Source organism: Seriola dumerili, unplaced genomic scaffold (genome assembly GCF_002260705.1).
Source record: "Seriola dumerili isolate Sdu_G_001 unplaced genomic scaffold, Sdu_1.0 BDQW01001092.1, whole genome shotgun sequence".
Classification (NCBI taxonomy): domain Eukaryota; kingdom Metazoa; phylum Chordata; class Actinopteri; order Carangiformes; family Carangidae; genus Seriola; species Seriola dumerili.
Window position 1 is genome coordinate 460,130 of NW_019175347.1, and position 27,482 is coordinate 487,611.

At 39.9% G+C, this 27,482-nt stretch overlaps 2 protein-coding genes across 2 annotated transcripts; one reads left to right on the top strand and one right to left on the bottom strand.

Moving 5' to 3' along the window:
• Positions 1-22: 22 nt before the first annotated feature.
• On the bottom strand, positions 23-2,760 carry mlana (melan-A). Its single transcript, XM_022767022.1, has 5 exons — positions 2,555-2,760; positions 1,627-1,719; positions 1,360-1,456; positions 949-1,056; positions 23-305 (listed from the first exon to the last, which is right to left on the bottom strand). The coding sequence occupies exons 1-5, from the start codon at positions 2,701-2,703 to the stop codon at positions 237-239; spliced, it is 516 nt and encodes a 171-aa protein (XP_022622743.1). The 5' UTR covers positions 2,704-2,760; the 3' UTR covers positions 23-236.
• A 3,819-nt stretch (positions 2,761-6,579) lies between these two features.
• LOC111237789 (nipped-B-like protein) lies at positions 6,580-27,413 on the top strand. The gene is made up of 46 exons (XM_022767019.1): positions 6,580-6,643; positions 7,249-7,414; positions 7,799-7,899; positions 10,306-10,414; positions 10,506-10,654; positions 11,233-11,390; positions 11,473-11,562; positions 11,684-12,206; positions 12,316-13,809; positions 14,053-14,166; positions 14,398-14,580; positions 14,875-14,946; positions 15,055-15,144; positions 15,242-15,342; positions 15,436-15,522; positions 15,636-15,867; positions 16,260-16,411; positions 16,516-16,596; positions 16,740-16,840; positions 16,955-17,084; positions 17,181-17,263; positions 17,470-17,602; positions 17,694-17,837; positions 17,946-18,032; positions 18,343-18,560; positions 18,661-18,757; positions 18,847-18,945; positions 19,106-19,252; positions 19,730-19,864; positions 19,960-20,058; positions 20,159-20,212; positions 20,313-20,421; positions 20,536-20,672; positions 20,893-21,033; positions 21,155-21,248; positions 21,570-21,724; positions 21,849-21,939; positions 22,096-22,269; positions 22,420-22,610; positions 22,780-22,887; positions 23,908-24,108; positions 24,384-24,530; positions 24,675-25,039; positions 25,148-25,322; positions 25,611-25,799; positions 26,448-27,413. Exons 1-46 carry the CDS (start codon positions 6,580-6,582, stop codon positions 26,805-26,807), a joined length of 8,130 nt encoding a protein of 2,709 aa, XP_022622740.1. The 3' UTR covers positions 26,808-27,413.
• Positions 27,414-27,482: the final 69 nt, after the last annotated feature.

A 27,482-nucleotide genomic window follows, 5' to 3' on the forward strand; every position in this document is an offset into this window, starting at 1 on the left:
TGTGAAATAATTTTTTATTGTTTATTGACAGAACCTACAGTATATACATTGCATTCATACATGTGAATAATTTTACAAAGTGAGGAATACAATAGTTTCACCTATTTAGCTATCAAGCATAAGGAACCATAATGACGGTGACAGATTAGATATCAGACAACAGATGAGGTTTAGAGTTCGCTCTCTGTTATTTTCCTTTCTTCTTCAGACATCTGTACATCATCTACAGAAGTCCGTCAGGGGGAATAGGGAGGAGGCAGTGGCCCTGAGGCAATCTTTTCATAGGCTGGAGGAGCATTAGGAACCTGGAGAGGGGTGCGACAAATACATCTAAATGAAACAGCTGAAAATTTAGGAAAAAATCCCATTATGTTCATTCTATCACATGTATAATGTACATATTGCACATATGGAATTCAGCATTGTATCTGTAAACTTTAGACATGTTAAAACAATCTTGGACTCTCTACTGATGAGCTCTTAGAACTTGTAATTGCCACAGGAGAACAGCGGAAAGGAACACAAAGGGATGATCAGCACCATCTCATATGATCTGAAACCAACAGCCCCACCCCCACCCCCCTTTTTCTGGCACACACAAATGCAGACCTCCTTTGGGAATGAAACATTTTTAATACCCAGGTCTGGTGACATAATAATCTCTCCTTCAGGCATCCATTGCATCAACTTCACGTGCTCTACACTGTGTTCAGGGCCCTGGGGCTCAACAAGTGCCCTCTGTAATGGACTTTGTGTTGTGCAGGATTTGAGTCAGTCCACTTGTTAATTGTTGATTGGTCATATTAATAATGATAGACATTATTACTTACTGTCTGTCCAGTGGTTTATTTTGTTATAGTCATGTTATCTGTTATCTTTTTCCTGGCATTAAAAATACTAGTGTCAGGTAAAAGGAGGTTGTAATTGAGGGCCTGTAAAGTATCTTACCACAGGTCGGAAGCTGCCAAAGTCAGTAAGAGCCATCTTGTTATCTGCTGAAGGTCCTGCCTCTGAGAATTGGCCTGTTGTGTAACCTGGTGACCCTGATCTGGGGCTCTGCAGGAGAGAGAAAGATGAGTTGAAAGTTATGGAAAAACATTGAGAAATGAGGACAAACATCCATTAGGGAAAAAGGAGAGAAAGCAGAATGAAAAGATATACCAAAGGCAACAAAGAACTTGAAGATTATTATAACGTATTTATGGAAATTAATTGTGGAAATCACTTTATGGCATGTGTGGAATTGTGCAGAAACATTCAATGTCTGCTTTTGTTTGTCAGAATAACACAGATTAATCATCCCTTTAAGTACAAAATGTCAAGGCTAATGCTTCATTAAAGGGAATATGATTGTCTCACCCTGATTATTTTGTAGCCACTCCTCTTCTTGAAGTACCAGCAGCCCAGGAGGAGCAAAGCTGCCAGGATGACCACCAGCAGAACTATTCCCACTGCCCTGGATTTGCAAAGACATACAGAAACGTTCAGTTTATAGCCTTATCTCTTACTTTGGCATGTGAAATTTACAGTGTCCATATCAACATAGTTGATTCATATTCATATAACAAAGACTTTTATCAGAATACTAAAGCTCCATGGTACAACCAAATAATAATAGATACATACTCCTCAGCTCTGACATATCCTCGTCTGCTGCTGGCAAAATAAATGTTGAAGTCTCCACGAGGCATTCCGTTTGTATGATTACACCGCATCAAGCTAAAAGTCAAGAGAAAATCATTTTACCAACTGAGCAACTACAATGCAGTAACACAGTGATTATTTCAAACAATGTAATAAAACACATTTTCTTTCAGTGGGACACATCATATTCATTTTCATCATGTAAATGAGGATGAAGAATTTCCTATATACTCTATCATGCCAGGTGTCAAATCAGTCTGCTGTATTGGATTAAATATTAAATATGCATTTGTTAAGAACAACACTCAACATTATTCCCACACCAAGATTCATATACTTAATATAGATTCAGAAACCAAACGCAGGACATAATCAGTCTCAACACACTTGATGCTGTGCACTGTTAAACTGATTTGTTAGCCCTTGGAATATAATAATTTTTCTTTTCTTCCTCTTCTCATTAAGATCCATTAAGATAAAGCAATAGGAAAATATGAAAAAGTATTATATTTAAATTACAAGTAGAATTAAGTTGAAAATGTGACATCTGTGCAGTTTAAATATAAAGATTACGAATCAACAGGTTGTTAAGACAGCAAAGCAGTCAGAACAATAACCTATCAATATTTCAAAGTGGATCTACGCTAACTGACAAAACACTGTGTCAGTAATGTAGTCATTCTGCATTACCTGTTGCAGTAGATGTAAAGAATCAATTCATGCAACAGGCAGCATACTGCAGCATCTAACCTCTGCAAGCTGTCTGATCAGGTAACAGGCTATTTCGAGCTGACAATAACGTTACTTAAAAGTAGGCTAACTCTTTGCACAATAAAAAATATTCTCCAGTATACACAATATGACTACCTCTGCTGGAAGAAAAAAAAATGCGAACAGAACCAAATCTTACCAAATTGGATAATTAGATTGAAGAGAACCGTTCTTCTGGTTGGGATGGCTTCTCAAAAAAAGACTGCCTTCTCGAAGTTCTGTTTTTTCACTCCTGAAATATCTTGCCTCAGTACTACCGGAGAGCAGAGAGGGGCAGAAAACCCTCATGACCGTCACGGGTTAGAGGCTCATGGCTAAACCCATTGAAGCGGAGTAATTACCGTGAAACCCCGCGGCCCTGAACGCAACAACATTATCCACTCGTGAAAATACAGGCGTCAGCTGCTGGCTGTTCATATGAAAGAAGTGTGTGTGTATGTTTGTGTGTGTGTGTGTGTGTGTGTGTGTGTGTGTGTGTGTGTATGTGTGTATGTGTGTAATAGCTACAGTAATAGTAACACCTTCAATAATGTAAATAAACTAAGTCATAAACTCCTGATTCAATAATTTACTGTAGCAAGCTAAAGATGCCATGGGAATTTTACGGTTGTATGTAAAGTACAGAAAATTAAAGATTCATAGCTGAAAAAAAGGCCTATCACAACTTGTTCTAGTGCTAAAATTATTTGCTGTTCATTTACTCTCAGTGGGAAGGATTACTGAAACTTGTCGTCTTTATAACATTTCACTTTGAGGCAAATAATTACATCACAATTCAAAAGATAAATATTCAAAAATAAATACCAGTCACGAGGCTGATCATTGGCTATAGCCGTACTGCCATACTTTCAGTGTACCTAACTGAGAGAACAGTAAGATGTACAGGCTTTGTGGAACCAAAAGTTAATGATTCAACAAAATGAAAATGTCTGAAGTAAATTGTTACCACATTTGGAAATAAATCCAAAACTTCCCACACACATTGTTGTTGCACAAGGGTGTAGGGATTTTTTTTTATTGTTCAGCAAAAAAAGATGGGAGATGAGATGAGATCCTTCAAAAACACAAGGGAATAAAGACACTACATGCCTATAAAGTGTCACCAGTCAACAGACTACATAGCAAATACTACCCATATGAAGCAGTTTGGTGTCATTTGAATCTCCAAAAAGTGAAGTCATCCTTTCAGGAGAGCGGGGAGCTTGGACTCCTTTTCTTCTCATTTAATCTTCAGCTTGGTGTGGAGGAAAAGTTGAGGCAAATGTGTTTGTAGATTGTGATTGGCATGGAAGAATGACGTTTTTCATTTCAGTGGATTTAGTGTATCATTTGAGTGGAGTCCATCTCCAGACTCATCAAGCTTTATCTGTTTAAAAAAAATAATAAAAAAATACCCAGTTGAACTTCGATGAAGGCACCAATAAAGGATAAATGTCACTGTATAAAACTGTATTTTCTTACAGCCATTCATTCTCAATTGGTTCTTAATGTTTTTTTGTATGAGTTCATCATTCAATCTGTTGCCTCTGGGCCTGAACTGTTGTGTTGCACAAACATTTTCCTAAGATGATCAAAATGGAAATGTCACGGTCTGAGAGGGTTAAGCTGGACAAGAAGGCATTCAGAGAGAAGGCAAGGCAAGAGACAAGGTACAGCAAAATGTTTGTCTAGTCTGCAAGAACATTTCATTTTTCTCCACAAGAGGGAGACCAAAACCTCTTTATGAAATTGAGTCAGTCTTAACTTGTCTTCAGCTGAAGTTCGATGCTTTTAGAGAATCTTAGATGCTATGGATGAGTGAATTCCTTAATGGAGATATATGTATACCCACTCATTCCTGAGTAATCCGGAGCATGTGAGAAAATCTACGAGGGAGAGGGGGACTTTTGTAGCCCTTGGCAAGACTTGGTTAAGTTTTTAGTAGGAAGCAGTCAGCTGATTGGCTGATCGTTCATGTGTTTGATGTGATGTCAAATCTACAAGCCGACATCACATCAAAGTGAAAGTGAAGTGAAAAAATATAAATTTACCTTGCATGGTGGAAACTATTATACTCCCCTGTTAGTGCACTGCAATGGGAAAGGCAGGTAGTTTAGTTCTGCTGGTCAAAACTTTAAGGACCAGATGTAAACATCACAGTTCCTTTATGCTGCTAAACGTTAAGAAGACTCACATCATGACAGGATTTTATTATTTTCACGCATAAATCTATGTATCTCCGAAAAACTGCTGTCGGCAAACCACCACTAGCATCACCGAGAAATCAACCAAGGATGCAGGAGCTTCTTGTGATTTGGGACATATAAGGGTCATGAACGTCAGTTAGGCTGACTCTCCACCGGTTCCCTTTAACGATTCTTCCAATTTGAAAGAAATAGGGGGGTATGGAGGTACTTTGTGGGACCCCCTTTTTTGTCTATGTTCCCCCGAAAATTAACTGTACCCACAATTATAACTTCCAACGTCCGATAAAATCCTCTCATGAGGCCGTTTTGAGGGGATGCTCTCTCCCTTCCAATAGATATGTACGCCGTGAGAAAGAGAAGTCACCCCCCCCACCCCCCCGGTCCTCCCGACGGGGATTACTGCCGTTGTGTTAGCTATTACTCGGAGGAGCTGTTTGAACAGCGGGACGGAGAGGGAGCTAGAGACTCTTTTCCAGCTCCAGCTGCCATCCTACTCCTGCTCCTCCCCCTCCTCCTTCTCCTCCTCCTCCTCCTCCTCCTATTCCACCAGAACCACTTCTCTTTCTCATCCCATCCAGAGGTAAATAAGCCAGATTCAAAAATAACTACCTCTTTTCAGACAAATTGTTTACCTTCCTGAGTGTTTCCGCTCTGTCAGACACACAAGGCAGCCGTTGGGAACCGTTAACGGGATCAGACAGGGGGATAATTCTGATTTGTGATGGGGTCTTTGCTTTGTACCCCTGCCTCCCTGGCGTCGGGTCGGGGTTACGCTTCCTTAGGCAAGTCCGAGGTCCACTTTGTGAGCTAGAGATGCATCGATGAAGGCCATAGCAAGTGTTAGGTGAAAATATAAACCCATACGCGACCTGTATGATAAGAACAGCGGCACAGAGTCGGCAGCCCACGGCTAAATGGGTTCGATGCACTCCCGGTGATGCTAGCTTAGGCAAGTTACAGATAGACCTAGCCAGCTAGCTTACGTTAGCTGCATCTCTAGTTGTTGCTAGCCGGCTAACCCCGAGTTGATTTTAGTCACTTTCACAATCGTCGTTACCTCGCTCGTCCCTTTAACAAGTGTCTACGATGCCATAATAATAATAGCGCAGTAATAATACGTTCACTTCTGGTGTCATGTTGTGCTAATGTCGCTACTATGGTTTGGGCAGCCCGGAAACCTTAACTGACAGTAACAAAAGACATAATTCGAGATATAACTAGCTACAAAATTTTATTAATTGCTCTTTGTATAGTATGTCTTAGCTGCTAAAATGAATATAAAAACCCCATACAAGCTAACGTTAGAGGTTATACATGCAGAGACACAGAGAGACAAATCGTTGTAACTTTTTTATCATTAATTATATCAGATAGATTTGTCACCACCCGAGTGTATAAGCAATGCACAACACACTGCATCTGTAAGAGAGCTAAAATTGTTGACTCTACGCTTCTGCAGCCGTTGCATGTTCGACTTGAGGAGGTTTAAATATCACAGTTAAAAAAATGCACGTAGTGAAGGTGTGAATTTATAAAATGATAAAAGACCAATGGAACAAGATGGTTTGGACACCAGAACCTTCTGGTTGACACCAGAAGCTGCTGCAGATCGATAACTTGTAAAGACGTGCCCAGGCTTGCTATAAGGCCGGTATAATCTGTCTACGTCAGAGGTGCAGTTATGTTGGCACTGTAATAATGCACACTCATGAGCTGACACAGTTTTGAATCCCTATCCTACAAGAAGCACACTCTAGTTACATGGAAAATATGTGACATTTTTTTAATATTAATGATCTTAATGGGAACAGTGCTGCATGTAATGGCATCAAACCTTGTTGACAGTGAGCATTCTTTAAGACTGTCTGTTGCCACTTTTTTTTGTCCCTGCAGCATTTTGGAGATGTGAGGAATAGGAAGAGATTGGTGATATTGAGCAGCCTGTGCATTGACACGACCTCTCGACCTCATCTTCAGCATGAATGGTGATATGCCTCATGTCCCCATCACTACTCTTGCTGGAATTGCTAGCCTGACAGACTGTAAGTGCAACATCATCTCTCTAATGCTGTTCACATTGCCTAAACACTAACATTCAAACCAAGATGCGGCAAGGCTAAGGAATACTTGACTGGTTGTGTAATTATATCAGAAGATGGTTAATTGTGATGCTTCTCACTCTTGGTGAGTTCAGGGCAAACTGAGATGAAGTTCATGTTTCTGAAGACGGGAAGTTTTAGGCTCAGGTACCTAAATCAGTTCTGATGAAAGAAAAACATGAAATAAAGAATAACTGTTTAAACAACAGAACATTATACTTTTCACCAAGATATGATTTATTGCAGAACTATTGTATTTGATCTCATTAGATTGTAAAAGTTTACATAACAAAGGGGTGTCATTATGAAAATAGAGACCGATGGACATTTCTTCACTCTAATGTTACCATATATGTAATGCCTTTTGATAAAAGGACAGCATGTTCATTAGATTATTACAGATTTTTTAAATCACACATGGAAGCCTTCAAACTATTAATTGTGAATAGAAAGTTGTAAACACCAAAATGAAAGTTTTATTTTGTGATTTCATCCTGCTTCTTTTAATTTTCCAACGAACCTAACTTGTCTTTCAATCATCCTTTTAGTGTTGAACCAGCTTCCCTTGCCTTCTCCTCTCCCTGCCACCACTGCTAAGAGTCTGCTCTACAATGGAAGGATCTCTGAAGAGGTCAGCAGCCTGCTGGTGTGTCGGGATGAGAATCTGGTGACTCAGCTGGCACAAAGTCTTAACCAAGTCTCCACTGAACACATGTAAGTACCATGTACCAAGTAATGTTTCACACCTCGCTGCACTACCAGTTTAAGAGAGAAAACCTTGCCAGTAGTAGCTGAAATCATTGTTACAGCAATATGGTTGTCAGCAATGTTATTGTGAATGTATTACAAAGTGTGATAACATCATTGTTTATCAGTAAAGCCGGGCATTGCTCATTCAATTTCAATGATGACATTATAGTTACTGTTTTACCAGATCAGTAAGCTCATGCTCTCGGTTGTCAGGATCATGACGGGCTAGTCTAAACTGCACTGAAAGTGGTAGAGGCATCAGAATGCTATAGTCAAAACTGCATTTAGGAAAGTGGGCAGCTATTTCCTGTAATATGACTCTGGACTGTTCTTTTGTTTGCTTTCCAGAGAGTTGAAGGACAACTTGGGGAATGATGAACCCGAGGGTGACATGCCAATGCTTCTACAAACTTTGCTGTCCAGGAACCCCAAAATCTTCAGGGACAAAAGTATGCCAACCCAGTGCAAAGTTTGGGGTGGTGAGGAGGCATTGAGTCATTGTTGTTGACTCTGCAGTTGAGCTCAGTGCATGCTCTCTTCCTGGCTGTGCTTATGGCTTCCACACTAGCTAATTATTCATCTGCGCATTTCTTGGGTCAGTTGCATTACTTGTCCATAGTTTCACTACATGCGTGGTTCCCAAATTGTGGGGCAGAGCGACTGCATGAGGAAAAACAGAGTGAAACTTTAGACACACTTTTACACATCAGCCATTTGGACCCGTCAAACATAGGTGTATCTAATACGGTTATTATTGCCATCTAGCAGTAATCATTTAAACTGTCAGCATTAATGTTATTAGTTCCTCTTCTGTTTTTTTTCTGCTATAACAAATCAAAGGGGATTTTTTGGCTTCCCAAGGGGGGGCGAGACAAAAAAAGTTTGGGAACTGCTGGCAACATCACAAGTTGTGTTGTTTACTGTTTCGATTCAGAAGTTTGTTAGACTAATATCTGCTTATAATTTCAAAGTCTAGTCTTAAATGATCAGTATAAGCAGTAAGGAGCAATGCAACACTTAACTACAGATGAGTAGTCTGTGAAACTAGCGAAACTAGCCTAGCTCTGTATAAAACAGTTTCTTTGATAGCTAACATATCGGTATAGTGAATATGACATTCCAATTGTCCACTCTTTGTGCTGGGGTTGCCAGGTTTGTGCAGTGTTGTGTTGCGGTTTGTCAGAACAAAACCAGGGTGATTCTTTAATGTATTGGTGACCATCTTCCCAGCTAACAGCATACAGCATGTTGATAAGATGTTAGTATATTATAGTATATTATAATTATAATATTATAGTATATTCTTCATTTTTGACAGAGGCTTACAGTTTCTTCCAGTTGTCGCATTAAGCTAGTTTAAAGGGTTAGTTCACCCAATTATACATGCTTATTAATTATAAATTCTACAAATTATTACATATCCGTAATCGTTGCTAGCCATGCAGCACATGCCAAAGAAAGTTGTTCAGGTCTGTGGATTATCCAAAGTAATTGGGACATGATTTTCCAATATTTTTATGCCATTTTCCAATAATTTGAGCACCTAACTTGAAATTCAATTCTATTTCATTGTTTTGTGGTGGCTGAAGGAATCTGAGAGACAGATGTCTTAAAACCTGGCCAAACACTGTTTAATAGATAAGTTTATAAGAATTGAAAAATAATGGTCTAGGGTTAAAACTCAAACTCAAATATAGTTCTTAAATGCTTAGCAGCTTTGCTTTGTAATCAAAAATTACATAATTAATTGCCATAAACAGTTTCATATTTGTCTTTAAGCCTTTGTTCAGGAAAGCCTTCTTGTTTTATAAGCAGCTGTACTAGCTTGCAATTACAGGTAATTATAAGCGTATAGTATGCATACGCACTTTCATACTGAATCATTATTTGTACTAAAGAGAAAAAAAAGAGGGAAAAGCTTCATACACCGTGTGAACAGCAGAGTGAGAGATGCTGGCAACTACAAGATGGTCATTAGTCAGAAAAATGATGATGACCACACACTCAGCCCATAAAGATATAATCAAAGATCTTTTGTCAACATTGATGCATGAGCCTGATGACGTGGTGAGCGAAACGTGTTGCTTAATCAATATATGAGCAATTTTAGCCAGCAGTAACAGCTTCTGATCCAGTGAAATGCTATTCCAAAAATGTGCTGAAGGTGGGCATCCTGTCACCAGACAGGATGTACATAACCTTGCACCTTGGTAAACCCTCAGTATTGTCCTGTAGCTATAACCTCCGCCTTCATCACTCTGAACTCCAAATAATTTTCACAAGTATTCACAAGTATACAAAAATGTATTGGATGGCTTCATATTGAATGTGTTTCTAATGTTTCATCCAACCACATTATAGTTTAGAACCAGCTGGACACAATAGTAGAAACACCTTTTACTATAATATAATCCAGTACAATACCACTAACTATGGCCTCAAAAAGGACCATAGAGTTGAAGTAAAACCTCTCTGACAAACTGTTAATGGAAAAAGGAAGGCAGGATTTATAAGATTGTATTATGTGTACCTACTAAATTGGGAAACGCATTTTGTATTGCCATATAATTACCTGGCACTGTCTTAATATTAGCACACATTATTGCTACTGAGTAGATGGTGTTTGGTTTAGCTGGAGACTGTTACACAGGAGGTGTTATTCTGTTTCACATGAGTATTTCGTTGAACCTGAGCTACCTACCTAGAAGTGTAGATAATACCGGATATGAAAACCTATATGACTGAGTTTCCATTACCTTGGTACACAGGAGAGTTTTGGTGCTGCAGAAGAGTATATATTCAACTCATTGTTTGTATAACCTTGCTAATAGATTTTTGTGATTGTTATCTTTTAGGTGTAATGCAGCAGCCACTGATGCAACAGTATAAGATATCCCAGAATCAGGTGCATGGGAGTCCAGCATCAAATTATCAGCAAACCACTGTCCCTCAAAGCCCCTCTGGGTAAGGCGGTGCCAATATACTGACAGATGATGAAAAAGCAGAAGCATCTGTATTTCTGCTAAGACGACTTCTTACCATTCTCCTTTTACAGATGTTTTGCATCCCGACAGTCTGGGTCAGCTACACGGTTCGTACCCCAGCAGAACAGCCCTATACCTAGTCCCTATACTCCTCAGAGCCCTGCAGACTACATGCAGTACAATCCACCCAGTTATTCCCAACACCAACAGACTCAGCAAGGTGAGTACAAAGTGAAGTCAGGAGAAACATGTCATTAGCTGCCTGCCAGCACTCTTTTAGGAATAACAGCACACAGCAAACATTGGATATCATATAAGAGGTTTTGAATCTTAACTTTGTGTGCATTTGTACTGCTGCTGGCAGTCAAGATGGATAATATTTAACAATTCTCAAGTCAACAACCATTTATCAAAATGTTGCAATTGAAGATATGCTTTTCCATTTTGATAAATAATCTTAATTACGTATAAGTACTGTGTATGTTAAGCGTAAGTTACACAAGTATTCTGCCTAAAACAAGAAGACTTCCACAAGAAGACTACATGCTGTACAGTACATTCTCTAGTTGTGACTGTGAGGGCGTGATCACTCATTGTTCCTTCACAGAACATTGGTTACACTCTAACCATGAGCTATCTGAATACCTTGAAATTCCTCCCACTAATTTTTAGAGGAAAACAATCATTCTTTTTACTGTAACATGGTGAAACTACAGCCATCTGTAAAAGTGGAAAAGCAATCTGTTTATCTTATGTGTAGATGTGATGCATTGCCCATTGCAAATAATGTAACTGGAGATTTTGTTTTCTTGCCCTCTGTTTTAGTTTCTGGTGGTGTGAGAAACAGCCATGACAACAAGGTCTCTGGACAACTATCAAGTAATTCATCTAATCATAATGCCAGATTAGGCTCAGATGAAGAATACATGAACGTGGCTCACAGATTGAGAAATGAGGTAATGCAGAGAATCAAAATATCCTGAACTAGACATCAGGAGATGTTGGCTAAGTGATGATAAACGTCTTGTGTTCTAACAGGAGAATGAGCCCTCCATGAGGGTTGCCGCATTTCCAGTTAAATCACCACAGTCTGTGTGTTCTCCTGCTGGGAGTGAAGAGACTATAGAAAGTATGCTGCCTTAGCAACAAGTCAATTATTCTTCATTTTGAAGTATCAAAAATAATACACTAGCAATTCATTCTTTGCCAAAACTTATTCTCTGGTGCTCACTTTTGCTTGAATTTATTTGCAGGGTCCAGGCTTCCTCTTATCAGGCAGTCACCTCTACCTGGTGTGCCACCAAGTGCAGCACCTGACCTGCTCCTCACCTCTGCTGACCAGAAAAAGAAGCAGAGAGAAAGTAGTAAAGAGGAATATGACCAGATGGACCAAAATACCTTGTACGACATTGTTAGTTCTCCATCAAAAGACTCTGCCAGGCTGACTTTAAAACTGTCCAGAGTGAAGATGCCAGACATGGATGAAGCTGGAGAACTTCCTCCCAGGGCACATATGGACTCAGACCATGAAACTGATTTGATGAATAATAATCAGTTGTCAAGGGATGCCCAGGACTTGCCACACAGGTTTAGTGCTGAGGAGCAGGTAAACTGTCAGCAGCTACCCGTTCGGCCAAATACCAAGGAGGTCGGAGTCATCAGTGGGGTTGTGTATGAGGATGCTGAGATAGATGCACTTGCAGAGATGGACAGAATAGAACGTGAGTCAGCCAGTGAGAGAGAACGGTCGTCTAAAGAAGTCCAAGATAAAGGTGAATTTCTGTGTGTCTGCTTTTGCCCTGTGCCTTCTTGCATTGTTTCCCTGCCCCTAAGTTTGTTTGTGTATGTAGAGAGGCTAAGCTACAATGTTCTTGATTGCAGACAAGCCACTGAAGAAACGGAAGCAAGACTCGTATCCTCAGGAATCTGGAGCCGATGCAAGTGACTGGCCTGCTGTACAAGGGGGCCACACGGGCAGCAAGATGACACCCAAGAAGACAAGTGCTGCAAGTAACGGTGCCAGTCGGCCAGCTCTGATGGTCAGTATTGATCTGCAGCAAGCGGGCAGAGTGATTGGACAGCCTGTAGTGGTATTGGAAGCACAGAAGTTGTGTGAGGACCACGTACAGCACTTAAAGTCAAAGGCGGATGCAAAGGTAGACAGAGTTGTTGAAAACAAACCGGGGATCAACAAGCAGCGTTCGGACTATCCCAGAAAGTCTGGCTCAGATGAGCAACAAGAAACCCCTAAACAGAAGCAGGAAAGCCGGCGGGACTCCAAACACAGGCATGAAAGCAAAATGGACAGTGCCAAGGGACACTCGGATGACCGACGTCCAGACACACCACGGCAGAAACATGACAGGCATTCGGACTCGCGCCACAAAGAGGATAAGAACCACAACAGTCACCGAACCCATGTCAGCCAACCTGAGACTCCAAAAACCATGAGCAAGGCGGAGCGCAACTCCAGACATGGAGAAGACAAAGCCAAGGTTAGAGAAAAGGATAAGGACAGAGACAGAGATAAAGACAGAGATAAAGATAAAGATAAAGTCAAAAATAGAGATAAAGATAGAGATAAAGACAGAGATAGAGAGAGAGATAGAGATATAGTTAGAGACAAAGATAAAGACAGAGATAGAGACAAAGATAGAGACAAAGATAGAGATACAAATAGAGACAAAGATAGAGACAGAGATAGAGATACAAATAGAGACAAAGAGAAAGAAACAAATAGAGACAGAGAGAGAGATACAAATAGAGACAGAGAGAGAGATAGAGACAAAGATAGGAACAGAGACAGGGACAGAGACAGGGACAAGGAAAAGAAACACAAGACATTATCAAGGGAAAACTGCAACCGGCACTCTCCTGATCGTCATACTAAATCTGACAGCATGACAGTGAAGCAAGATGGGAGCAGGAAATCCACTGACCTCAATGGTCGTCAGAGGACAGACAGTTCCACCCTTCAAAACCCCCAAAATAAGAAAGAGAAGAAAGGTGGGGATGGAAGCATTAGATGCCAGTCTGGTAACAAACAGCAGTCTTCTCAAGCAGCAGAGTCAAAACCTAGCGAGTTCCCCTCATACCTGCTGGGTGGCAAGACAGGGAGTCTGAAGAACTTTGTAATCCCAAAATTGAAACGGGATGGGAAAGACAAAGAACCACAAGTTTCAAGCAAATTGATACAGGGCTGGAGTGAACCCCTGGTCAGACTGGAGAGAGTGTCACTGATAGAGAACTTAAACAAAGGAGCTAAGCCTGTCGTTGTGCTTCAGAAACTCAGTGTTGATGAGGTAAAAAGGATCATTAAGGAAAGCAGGAACACACACAGCTCCAGATACTCCTCCTTTGATAAATCAGGAAGAGGTATGATTTACTTTGTTTATTAAAATATCCATCCCCAAAACTGTAGGGCATGGACATGAGTAATGTGATTTTGCCCAGTTTCTGGATTGTTTATTTACTTTAAACCATTGTCTCAGGAATCATTCTTGTCACAGACCTTATTTCAAACAAAAAGCTGTGGATAAAAGTGGTTGGTGATTGTGTGTTCTTTTGAATTATAAATTATTTTTGTGCTTACAGCTCACCCAGCTCTTGTGCTTACAGACATGTCATTTTGTGAGAAGACAAACAAGCGAAGGCACTCTATGATCAGTAAGAAATCCAAGTATGCTGAGGTGGACTCAGATGATGATGATGACTCTGATACTGACAACAAGTGTGAGCATTAAACCTAGATAATTCACAATGTCTGGTCATACACATCCAGAGTGTCTGTCATCACCTTTGATGGAATAATGTTTTACCTTGGAGTAAGAAGAAAAATATGTACCTCCAAATATTGGATATTTTTTATTACATTTTATAAAATTACTTAATAATGTCATAATTGGTCTTTAAAGTTCTTTAAAACCTTATTTTCTGACTCATCCTATTCTGCTATTGTTTCAGCTGCAAGGAAAAGGTCCAAGAAAGACCATGAAAAGTCATGGAAGTCTGAAGAGAGGAAAGGTTCTGGAGAGCACAGTCGAAGTGGTGGTTTTCATAATGCTCGTAAGGGGTCTGGTAGCCGTCATCGTGAACGGAACCCAGATGAATTGAATGAAGACTCTCCACCACCAAGCCTAAGTGATGGTGAGGATTTTTTGCTTAGTCTGAAGGCAAAATGATTTTATCTCAGTTATAACCTCAGACAGTGGACAAAAAAAAGAAGAAATGCGTAATTTTTGTCAGACAATTCAAATTGTGATTCTTGTTTCTGAAAGCTGTCATTCAGATAATTGCTATTTGAAACCATAAATCAGACCATTTCCCTGGATAGTTGGATTACTGCGCCCAAGTCTTTCTTGATTAAATATTCCATGATTGAGTGTTTGTTGCTTCTGTCAAGGATGTGACTTGTTGTTATGGTGTTTTCTTTTCGTGCAGTTGCCAGAAAATTGAAGAAAAAGGAAAAACAGAAAAACAGGAAGGCATACGATCCTAAGCTGACACCAGAGGGTATTGTTTTACCACTTTGAATTTGAACATCTTCAACACAAATTCAATACTAATTAATTTTAAATGTACATATTCTTATGTATCAATTTATTTACATTTGTTTAACAGATATGATGGACTCCTCCACATTTAAGAGATTCACAGCCAATATGGATAACATTCTTGAGAACCTTGAGGATGTGGATCTTGCTGGCACAGGTAAACATCACAGACAGCACAGTTTGCAGAGTTCTTGACATTTCTGGAATGGGTGAACTGAAAAATGTCAACATTATAACTTTGTACCCTCACACAGATGATGATGACATACCTCAAGAGCTCTTGCTTGGAAAGCACCAGTTGAGTGAGCTAGGCAGTGATTCTGCTAAGATTAAAGCTATGGGCGCCTTTAACAAGGTAAAAGAAGTATTTTCGTGCACTGTCACATGATTACACACAGGTACAGAACTGCGTTCTGAAAATAATCATCGTCATCTGTTTGATCCACAGCTTTCATCTGGAAAACTGGTGAAAATTTTGAATATCCTGGAGAAGAACATTCAGGACAGCGTCAAACTTTCCACATTAATGAATCATGTAAGTTGTCAGCAAGATGATATTTTTTTAGCTGCGGAATGATAAGGATTTTCTTTCATTTTAGAGCTTCTTAGTTGTTTTATTTTTTTACCAATTGTTTTTGGAATTCATAGGATAATGATTCCATGGATGAGGAGCGGTTGTGGCGTGACCTTATCATTGAGCGGGTGACTAAGTCTGCTGATGCCTGTCTGACTGCACTCAACATTATGACATCTCCACACATGCCCAAGGCTGTGTACATAGAGGACGTGATTGAGCGGGTGTTGCAGTACACCAAATTCCATCTACAAAACTCTGTTTACCCTCAGTATGACCCAGCCTACAGAGTGGATCCCCACGGAGGTTAGCACAGTTTTCTTCCAATCTTCTCAATTACGTTACAAAATTGCAATAATCTTGATTTCCAAGAGCTATTTTTATTTGTGAAAAATGTACATAATAACAAGTAGATGAGGCTGATCCACGTTGGACTTCTTAGAACTGATCGTGTCTTAAATCATCTTTGGGCTTGTTTAAAAATCTAGTGATGAGCCAAAACTGGAAGCAGTTGCAAAACCTTCAGGCATTTATTTCCAAAAAAGTGCAAATACTTGCAAATATGTGACACATTCAAAGATAAATATTTAAAGAAAATAATTTCAAAGACCTGACTCATATGTCCTTGGTATTTTTCATCTGATGTTAAAAGTGGTTTTTAATCAACTTTTATTTTCTATTCATCTTCCACACTTCAGGTGGTGGGCATACCTCAAAGTCCAAGAAAGCAAAGTGTTCCACCCATAAACAGAAGGTGGTAGTCAAGCTCTACAACAAAGTGTGTGATATTGTTAGCAGCATCTCAGAGCTTCTGGAGATCCAGCTGCTAACTGACACCACAATTCTCCAGGTGAGACTCCTAATCTAGTCTGATGTCATTTAAGTTTATGTTCCAATTTAACCATTGACTCCCGTGCTCTAACGTACCTGATTGCTTCTGTGCCCGACTTTTAGGTGTCCACTCTGGGTATTACACCGTTTTTCGTGGAGAATGTCAATGAACTGCAGTTATGTGCAATCACACTAGTGACAGCAGTAAGTCTGCCATGGCATGATATTTCAGCATTTTAGCAGTTTAGCATTTTTCTCTTGAATCAGATTGGTGTTTTTTTTTTTTTTTTTTTTTGATGACATGACCCTGCACGACTTCTCTTACTTTGCATTTTACTCTTCCCCAGGTCTTCTCTCGTTATGAGAAGCACAGGCAGCTCATTCTTGAAGAGATCTTCACCTCTCTCGCTAGACTGCCTACTAGTAAACGCAGCCTCAGGAACTTTAGGTAACTACATCTAGAGTGAATATTTGTTCAGTGAAATGACAAGAGCGACTGATCATTGAAGTCCCCTGTGCTGCTCAGTAAACTTAAGGATACAAATGTCTCATTCTGCCCCAGGCTAAACAACAGTGATTCAGAAGGAGAGCCCCTGTATATCCAGATGGTCACAGCCCTGGTTCTTCAGCTCATCCAGTGTGTGGTGCACCTTCCCTCTGAGAGAGATACAGAGGATGAACATCATAAGAAGGTAGAGACAAAGGATTTAATTGATATTTAAAAGATATTTATGAGAAAACATGTTTTGATTCAGAAATTGTTTTACATATTGCGTACTTTTTCCTAGGTGGATAAAGATGTCTTTATCACAAACTCTTATGAAACTGCCATGAGGACAGCTCAGAACTTCCTGTCTGTGTTTCTCAAGAAGTGAGTCTCGCTATACAATACCGGATTTTATCCACTCCTTATTAACCTTAAGCCACAATCTATAGGTCTGTTAGCTCTGTCTCTAGATTGTTAAAGAGTGACTTTTACACCAAGTGTCCTGCTCCTGCTGTGGAGTAGGCTCTAATATTAAAAGGCTCAGTGTTAAACAATATATTATGATAAAAGGTTGTATCTGTGTGTGTCAGGTGTGGCAGCAAGCAGGGAGAGGATGACTACAGGCCTCTGTTTGAGAACTTTGTTCATGACCTCCTGTCTACAGTCAACAAGCCTGAGTGGCCTGCAGCTGAATTGCTGCTCAGTTTACTGGGTCGACTTTTGGTGAGTAGCATCATTCACATCTGTCCAATAGAATCTGTTCAATAGAATTAGTTTTTCGTGTGACATTTTACCTCCACTTCTTGCGCTCCAGGTGCATCAGTTCAGTAACAAGCAGACAGAAATGGCACTCAGGGTAGCGTCGCTAGACTACCTCGGCACTGTTGCTTCTCGCCTGCGTAAAGATTCTGTCAGTAGCAAGATGGATCAAAAGGCCATTGACCGCATCCTCAGAGAGGTAGACAAAATAATTACAGAATCATTTGAATACCTATACATTTCCAATAAATATACAGTGCTGCTGAACTGCTTTTGAGATGCTCTTTGCTTATTGATCTCCTTACAGACTCCAGGCAGTGATGAGATCCAGCAACTTCAGAAGGACTTACTAGACTACCTAGATGAGAACAGTGACACCGATACATCTCTTGTGGTGAGTGTTTTATTTTCTTTTTTTTCTTTTTTCTTTTTTCTTTTTTTTTTTTTTACAAAAATCATTATGGTCACATTTATAATTTCCCATAAGAGTGGATGCCAAGTGTTTGCATGCAGTAATATGCACCCTGTGTACTCTGTGTGTTACATGAAGCTCTTAATTGGTTTGGCATAGGACAGGTTGTTATGTTCAGTGTAATAGACACATCGGTTAAACAGTGTTCCTTGGTGTCACAGTGGTATTATACTGTAAAGCATGCCTAAAGTAATCAGCATTTTCATCATGTTTATGCCTTTCTTTCATCCAGTTTGCCAGGAAATTTTACATTGCTCAGTGGTACAGGGACACAACAAGCGAGGCAGAGAAAGCGATTAAGTCTCAAAATGAGAATGACGAGGACTCCAAAGGTTTCTGTCTCTCCAAGAATGTTGACTCAACTGGGGAGATTATGCAGAGAGCCGAGGCACGAAAGAAATTCCTTCGCAAGGTCATCAAGACTTCAACATCACATTCCAGTTCTCTGAGGTGAATACTACTTCACTCTGGATCACTGCACTAATTTGCTATGCTGTTTGGCTTGTTCACTCATCCTGCTAATAAACTGTCCTCTTGACTTGTCTTTCAGGATAAACACAGTAGACTATGAGGACTCCTGTCTGATTGTCAGATATCTGGCCTCTATGAGGCCGTTTGCACAGAGCTTTGATATTTATTTATCACAGGTAAGAGAATTAATTTATCATAAACAAGAGTGAGATATAATATTATGTTGCCTGTTGCTAAGATTTTTTCTTTTGTATCTCATGTATAGATTCTGAGGGTACTGGGTGAGAGTGCTATTGCAGTCAGAACTAAAGCCATGAAGTGTCTGTCTGAAGTAGTGGCTGTGGATCCAAGTATTTTGGCACGGGTAAGTCATTCTGTGCTGGCTGCTACACAACTGTAGCAGCAGATTCTGTTAACAGAGCATTGTGGCATTAGCAGACACCTTTGCCAGTTTAACACTGTCAGACTAGCAGCCATCATGTTTATCTTTTGTTGACTGCTAATGCTGTACTATTTGTTTTCAGTTGGATATGCAGCGTGGGGTTCATTGTCGCCTCATGGACAACTCCACCAGTGTGCGAGAGGCAGCTGTGGAGCTCCTGGGCCGTTTCGTGCTAAGTCGACCTCAGCTCATTGAGCAGTACTATGACATGCTCATTGAAAGGATATTGGTAATTTCTTTTTCTTAAGCTTTCCTCTTCACTTTTTTGACACCCGAGTGTGAGGATCTGTATCATACACAAGTGTAACAGTTTTTTCCCTGGTGGTAATATTTAATTTGATTTGGTCACTTCATGTGCCCTCTTAGGGATTTGAATACAGTGTGCAGTGTCTATAATAAGGCAGGGTCAGTTGGATCTTTGCACTTGACTTCTGAAAACTATGACCAAAAAGTTCATGTAAAGTGCAAAAGTTCAGCTGAGGTTAAATCATCTTTTCCCCACAGTGCCACCTAAAGATCAATTGAAGAACTGCAAACAATTCTCACTTTCTCCCATCTTTCATTGTTAGTCCATCATCCACACAATTGCTTTCCATGTTTCATTTTTGCTTTCATATTTGCTATGAAAACCTCACAATAACCAAAAGATGGACTTTATGTTAAGCTTGTATTGAGTTGTTCTTGTACCCATTTTGTTTTTACATAGGACACCGGTATCAGTGTAAGGAAGAGAGTCATTAAGATCCTAAGGGATATTTGCCTGGAGCAACCAGACTTCCACAAGATCACTGAGATGTGTGTGAAGATGATCCGCAGGGTCAATGATGAGGAGGGGATCAAGGTTTGTATTTATCTTTATGTGAAAACCTCTTACAAGTGGCAGTTTTTAATTTATTAATATACACTAAATATATTTTAATGCCTGTGCCCGTGCAGAAATTGGTGAATGAGACGTTCCAGAAACTCTGGTTCACCCCTACACCCAGCCATGACAAAGATGCCATGACCAGAAAGATCCTGAACATCACAGATGTGGTGCGTACTATTCAGACTTGTGACAGAAGATTCTGTTCCAATCTTTGACATATGAAATATCTTGGCGTTTGACATGTCATGTCACTTGATTTCATAACAGGTGTCAGCATGTAAAGATTCAGGCTATGACTGGTTTGAGCAGCTTCTCCAAAATGTGAGTTGTTTTAATTTGTCAAAACTCTCAAAAGCAGCTTGTGTGTCTTTATGATAGTTATTGTGTGAGCTCATTTAACTTCTGTGTGGCAACTGTTTAGCTACTGAAGTCCGAAGAAAACGCTTCTTACAAACCTGCTAAGAAGGCCTGTGTTCAGTTGGTGGACAATCTTGTGGAACACATACTGAAATATGAGGAGTCTCTTGCAGGTAATAAAAAGAAATTTAATTATATGTTTGCTTATAAAATTCATATTGCAGTTTTATTGTGTTACTGTATTGTTACAAATGCCGATGTTTATTGAGTTTGTTTTTGTGTTTTAGACTGTGAGGACAAAGGGGTCAACTCAGGTCGTCTGGTAGCATGCATCACCACTCTCTACCTGTTTAGCAAGATCAGAGCACAGTTAATGGTCAAACATGCCATGACCATGCAGCCTTACCTGACCACTAAGTGCAATGTAAGTACAACTTCATTGTACTCATATATTATTATAAATATAAAATAATATTTTACTTGCCTGAAAGTATGAGAAATCATTTGTTGAGAGTGGTGCAGGGTGCCTGCACAAATTTTTATGTCATGCTATAGGAACATATAGTGGCAGCAAAATGAAAATACATTTTTGAGCTCAGCTTCAGACTGTGCCGCTGACATGTGTCTTTGTGCTGTCAATTCAGACGCAGAATGACTTCATGGTGATATGCAACGTGGCCAAGATCTTGGAGCTGGTCGTGCCTCTGATGGAGCTCCCAAGTGAGACTTTCCTCACTACCATAGAAGAAGACCTGATGAAGCTCATCATCAAATATGGCATGACGGTCAGTCACGTTTGCCATTTATAGCTTTCACAGAGAGCTCTCTGAAAACATGAACAGCATAAATTTGAGACAATCGTTATGAGCATACAGTTTAATATGATTAATTGTGCTTGCTTCTCAGGTTGTACAACACTGTGTGAGCTGTCTTGGTGCTGTTGTGAACAAGGTCACACACAACTACAAGTTTGTTTGGGCTTGTTTTAATCGTTACTATGGTAAGGATTATGCACTGCAACATTAGTTTGCTGGTAGCAGAATTCTCATACATCTTAAAATGGAAAAAAGGAGGAAGAATTTAATAACACGTGTATAGGGCTTATTAACCTGTTAACCTGTTCATTCACCTTAAATTTAAAGGTTACATTTTAAGCTTATACTCACCATCTCATCTCACATTCATATGAATAAGAGTATTGAACACTCACCGAATAGTGTTTTATTATCCAGATTCTTAGTTAAAAGTTATTGTTTGAACTAGAAGAACAACGCCCGCAATTGTTTTTTCTTTAGTTTTCACTGTCTGTATGATTTTGTAGGAGCTCTGGCAAAACTGAAGACACAGCACCAAGAGGACCCTAACAGCTCCACTCTGGCGACTAACAAACCTACTCTCCTGCGTTCACTGTTTACTGTGGGGGCTCTCTGTCGACACTTTGATTTTGACCAAGAGGAGTTCAAGGGTACCAGCAAGGTAAACACCAGCACTCTGTTGTATAAACATAAACAAGATTATATAATGTTGCTCGTATGCAGAACTGCCGAGGAACCTGTTTTGATGAATGACTCCTGCCATGCCCCCCCCCCTTTTATCTTAGATTGTCATCAAGGACAAAGTGTTGGAGCTTCTGCTGTACTTCACCACTCATGAAGATGAAGAAGTCCAGATCAAGGCCATCATAGGTCTAGGTATAGTGCAGTTCATCTCCGTTTAACATAAGATGTATTCGCTATATTTATACTGTCATTTATTGTTGACAACTCTCATCTTTTATTAGCTTGTGTCTTTGACGTCAGTTTCCTCAGTAATGACATCTGTAATTAAATTGTTTCCATGGTCTCAAGGTTTCCAGTTCATCATGCACCCAGAGCTCATGTTCGTGCAGGATGTGAAGGTTCTGTATAACAATACTCTCTCAGATGAGAACAGTTTGGTCAGTCTGAAGATCCAGGTGCTAAAAAACCTGCAGACATACCTGCAGGAGGAGGACTCTCGAATGCAGGAGGCTGATCGTGAATGTGAGTTTTACAAATCCATTTCGTGTTCTGTTACTCCCATTATCTTAGGATCATTATTGAATGTTCATGTGTTAATCTACACGTACGTTGTACGTGTCAGTTAGGTATAACAACCACAGACTGATCAGTGTGATGCTTTTGTATATTTAGGGAAGAACCAAGCCAAGCAGGAGGATCTGAAGGAAATGGGGGACATCTCATCAGGCATGAGCAGCTCCATAATGCAGATTTACCTGAAGCAGGTGCTGGAGTCCTTCTTCCACTCACAGTCCACTGTTCGGCACTTTGCCCTGAGTGTCATTACACTGACTCTCAACCAGGGCCTCATCCATCCTGTACAGGTATGTTCACAATCTCACTCCACCGCACTTTGATGAGGATCACCTTAAATATTCTTTACATTTTACATGCAAGATCTGTGTGAGATCTTCTTTTTATCATACACTGACACTGTTATTTTTAATGCATCATGAGCTGTTCACAGATTGGAAGCAATTGTTTTTTTTTTAGTGTGTGCCCTACTTGATTGCCATGGGAACAGACCCTGAGCCAACGATGAAGAACAAGGCTGATCAGCAGCTGGTGGAGATTGACAAGAAATATTCAGGATTCATCCATGTGAGTGGCTTACTGGTTTATAATCACCAGAAAAGGTAGAAGCATAAATAAGATGGTTTGTTTTAACAGTTGCTAAGGGAAGTAGAGTGTAGACGTTATGAAAGGAGAATTTAAAATGATTTAGGCTACACTGCAAACGCTATAAGGAAGGAAAACTTTACAGGAGTATATTCCACATTACACAAATAGGTTTTTAAAGACACGTAACATTACAAACGTAAAAACACAAAGAGAAACATACTAACAACAACAATAAACAACCAAGGACCAATCCAGAATTATAGACATTAAAACAGATAAGTTGGGCCAAAAATGCCAGTGAATAAAAATGTGTCTTAAGACTAGATTTAAAAACAGACATGGGGGGGGGGTATCTAATTTCTAACGGCGACTGGTTCCATAATCGTAGAGCAGCAACTCCAAAGGCACTGTCACCTTTTATTTTTAGTCGTGACCGTGGGACGTGAGAGATTTGTTGTCAGATCCAAGAGACTGAGGAGCTGAGTGCCAGTAAATAAGGTCTGTGTTATAAAATTGGGCCTGACCATTTAGAGCCTTGAAAACAATTAGCAAGGTCCTAAATTGGATTCTGAAATGAATAGGGAGCTAATGAAGAAGCTTGGACAGGGGTGATATGCTTGCACTTCTAAGTACCAGTCAACATCCTTGTAGCTGTATTTTGTACCACCTGCATTGAGTTATTGAAGACCGGGGAAGGCTCAACTACAGGAAATTAAAATAGTCGAGATGTGATGTAATGATGTGAATTACTTTTTCCTTATCATGGAAAGATATAATTGGCTTGAGTTTGGAAATGATCCTTAAGTGATGGAACAAGACAGCGATCAGAATCAAAGATAACACCAAGATTTCTTGCATGAGACTTCACATATGGGGTGAGGTGGTTTAGCTTACTAGTGATACATCCTCTGGACTTAGAGGGACCAAAGACCAAAGACTTAAGGGACTTACAATTTGATCTCTGCACATGCTAAGTTGTATCTCTCCGTGAATTCACAGATGAAGGCAGTCGCGGGGTTGAAGATGTCTTACCAGGTGCAACAGGCCATAAAGGGAACGAAAGACACAGTGATCCGGGGTTTTCGTCACGATGACTCAGACTCTGCTCTCTGCTCTCATCTCTACACCATGGTCCGTGGGAACCGACAACATAGAAGGGCTTTCCTCATTTCTCTGCTCAACCTGTTTGATGACAGCTCTGTAAGTTCACCGCTCTCCCTCAGATCAGTTATCCTCTCTGTGTGTAGATTGGTAGTTTTTTGTATCTCCAACCACCCGTCTGTGCATTAGCTAGCTCCACTGCTGCTCCCAAAGTTTTACACACAACCACATCTTTGCATACCCTCAGAGCTTTGACCCACTTGATGTTTGAATTGATGCAGTCCTGCATAGGAATCAGTGAATTGTAAAAAGAATTCTTATGTATATGTGTATGTAATTTAAATTTTGGATGCTTTATTCTTTGTCCCCTGCAGAAAACAGAGGTGAACATGCTGCTGTTCATAGCAGACAACTTGGCCTGCTTCCCCTACCAGACCCAGGAGGAGCCTCTTTTCATCATGCACCATATAGACATTACTCTGTCTGTCTCTGGTAGCAACCTTCTCCAGTCTTTCAAGGAGGTTAGAAGCTTTGTTCAATTTTGTATATGAGTCATTGTTCTTAGTTGTTTTATTCATCATGATATGCAAATCCAAATGTAATATAATAATATTACATGTCTGGTATATGTAGTTTGTCTTTGAATTATTTTGTTTTCTTTGCAGTCTTTACGGAAAGAGCCAGTACCGCAGGAAAAGAAGATGAAGATAAAAAAGAAGAAGAAGAAGAAGAAGCAGTCTAGGAGGAGGAAATATAGCTCTGATGACGATGATGACGACGATGAAGACGAGGACGAAGAGCAGAGCAGTAGCAGCTCTAGCAGCAGTGACGAGGATGATGAGGTGGCCCACAGGCGGAAGAAATCTGTGGTTTCTGATTCTGACTCTGACATGGAAGATGAAGATGCAGTGATGGAGCGTCTGCCCGAAAACCCCAGCCCTCTGCTGGACTTTGCCAGTGCTTCACAGGGTATTCTGATGCTGCTGGTGCTCAAACAGCACCTGAAGAATCTCTTTGGCTTTTCAGACAGGTAGGCCACACCAAATACGCCCATTCGACAAATCTTTCACTAACTCTCCTTTGTAGTGTAGTTGTTAACAAGACACAAGCTCAGCTGAACATTTTGTTCGTGTTACAGCAAAATCCAGAAGTATTCACCGACGGAGTCTGCAAAAGTGTACGACAAGGCTGTGAACAGGAAATCTAAGGTGCACTTCAACCCTCGTCAGACACTGGACTACCTGAAGAGGGATCTAGCCAACACAGATCTCAGCTATGAGACCAAGAGGAATATTGTGAAACAGTATTTGGATGTAAGTGTTCTGCTCTATGCATTTCCTCATTCAGAAAGTTTTGAATTTGTTCATGTGTTATCTTAATCTCAGGGATATGTAGCAGACAAAAAGATGTGTGCGTGTGGGAGAGAGTGTGTGCAAAACACAGTATGTTACCGGAATTTCAGGTTCAGATAGTCCTGTCATGTATTAGGTTGTCAGCTAATGCAAATGAAAATCCAATGTGCAATGTTTTCAGTGGCCACATGATGAATAGCCAGTTGCTCTATTTGTCCTCACTAACTTATGCCTGCTTTTGTGTCTTAGTTCAAGGTACTGATGGATCACTTGGATCGTGACGAAGAGGACGAGGAGGGTGAAGCAAGTGCCAATGCCAGAAACAAAGCCATTACTTCACTGTTGAGGGGCCCAAAACCCCAGAACCACAATCACAATAATCACACTGCTCCAGTGGAGACAGATGATGAGGAAAGTGAGGATGACGATCCACCTGCAGTAAGAATTTAAAACTCCTTAAATTTGGGATGTCTATGTTAACTGTTCTGTAATGAAACTATTTTTGCACAGAAACTTTTCACACTTGGCCTCTGTGAGGCCATGTTGATATCACAGTTAAGCTACACAATAGAAGTCACTTATTATTGCTTTGGGAAAATGTGGAAATGTGGGTTTCTTAAAATTTTGTCATGTAAGGAGGGGGAATTTTTATTAAAACCATAGAAATTACAGAAGAACTGAACCAACACCTCCCTGACACAGTCTTAAAAACTCAACATCATAGGTTTCACAAAGCAGCACTGTACACTCAACTGGAATGAATAATGATGAGAAAAGGAAATATTTGACCCTGTTTAAATATATATATATATATATATATATATATATATATATACTGTATTCCTATATAGAATGTCTATACAACACAATATGACCTTCTAATGCTTCTCTCCTCCAGTGTACACAAACATTATAATGTTTTTTATGCAATTTTATTTTGTTATCAGCAAACAGATCAACTTAGCTGGCATCTCTGCTGTAGCTCCATCTCACATATTATCCCAACATTAAAAACATCTGTGTAAGATTTCTGTGTATAAAGGTTTCACGTTGGACACGCTAACACTCTGCGTCTTTTATCCACAGCGCAAACCAAGAAAAGGCAGGGATTCCGCAGAGGATTCAGGTCACATGAATGAGAAAGTGGAGGCCATGGACGTCATTGCCATCTGCTGTCCCAAATACAAAGACAGACCACAGATTGCCAGGGTCATCCAGAAGACCAAAACTGGCTACAGTATACACTGGATGACTGGGTCTTACTCCGGGCCCTGGGTTGTGGCAAAGAAACGGGACGGTCGCAAAAAGGTGCCTTGGGTTGACACTATCAAGGAGTCAGACATTATTTATAAGAAAATCTCCTTGACAAGTGGACACAAGCTTACGAACAAAGTGGCACAGACGTTAAGGGTGCTATACGCTGCCAAGGAGGGGACTAAGAGTTAATCAACTGAAATTACTCAGAAACCCCTCACAGCCCAAATCCTTTTGGATCCAATATGTTAAAACAGAGAGAGGACGAAACCTCTTTAGATTTAAGGACCTGATGGAAGACAAGCATTGTGAACACTGATCTGTGTGAATACAGAGATGTTTAAGTTAATCACAAGAAAAACACAAGAAGGAAATGTTTTGGAAAACATTGTGTGGGAGTTCCTTCGCTGTTGTGCAGCAACTTGGTTGTTTGATTTTTACTCCCACTGTATCATAGTTTAACACATGTTTATATCTGAACATAATTCTGTAAAAAAAAAATTAAACTGAATGTTGGAAATTAGTGTATTGATGATGTTCTTAATAAAGTGTTTTTTGGAGTTTAAACTAGCACCAGATGGATTTATTCACTTGACCTGAGCGCCGACAACTTTTAATTGCTTTCATTCTTCTTGTTTTAAACATTTTATTGTTTAACCACACTGTGTATATCTTTGATATAATTTATTTATGTTAAAAGCAGTGCAGTATCTGTGCCTATATGCAGGGGAAGTTATATTGTTTTTAATATAGATTTTGATGTTATAGAACAAAGAGCAAAAAAAGTGAGCCCCTGCTCTTCTGGTGAAACAAATACTGCAATAAAACTTTCTTATGTCCTTGGTACTTGCTTGGGTTTATTTTTGT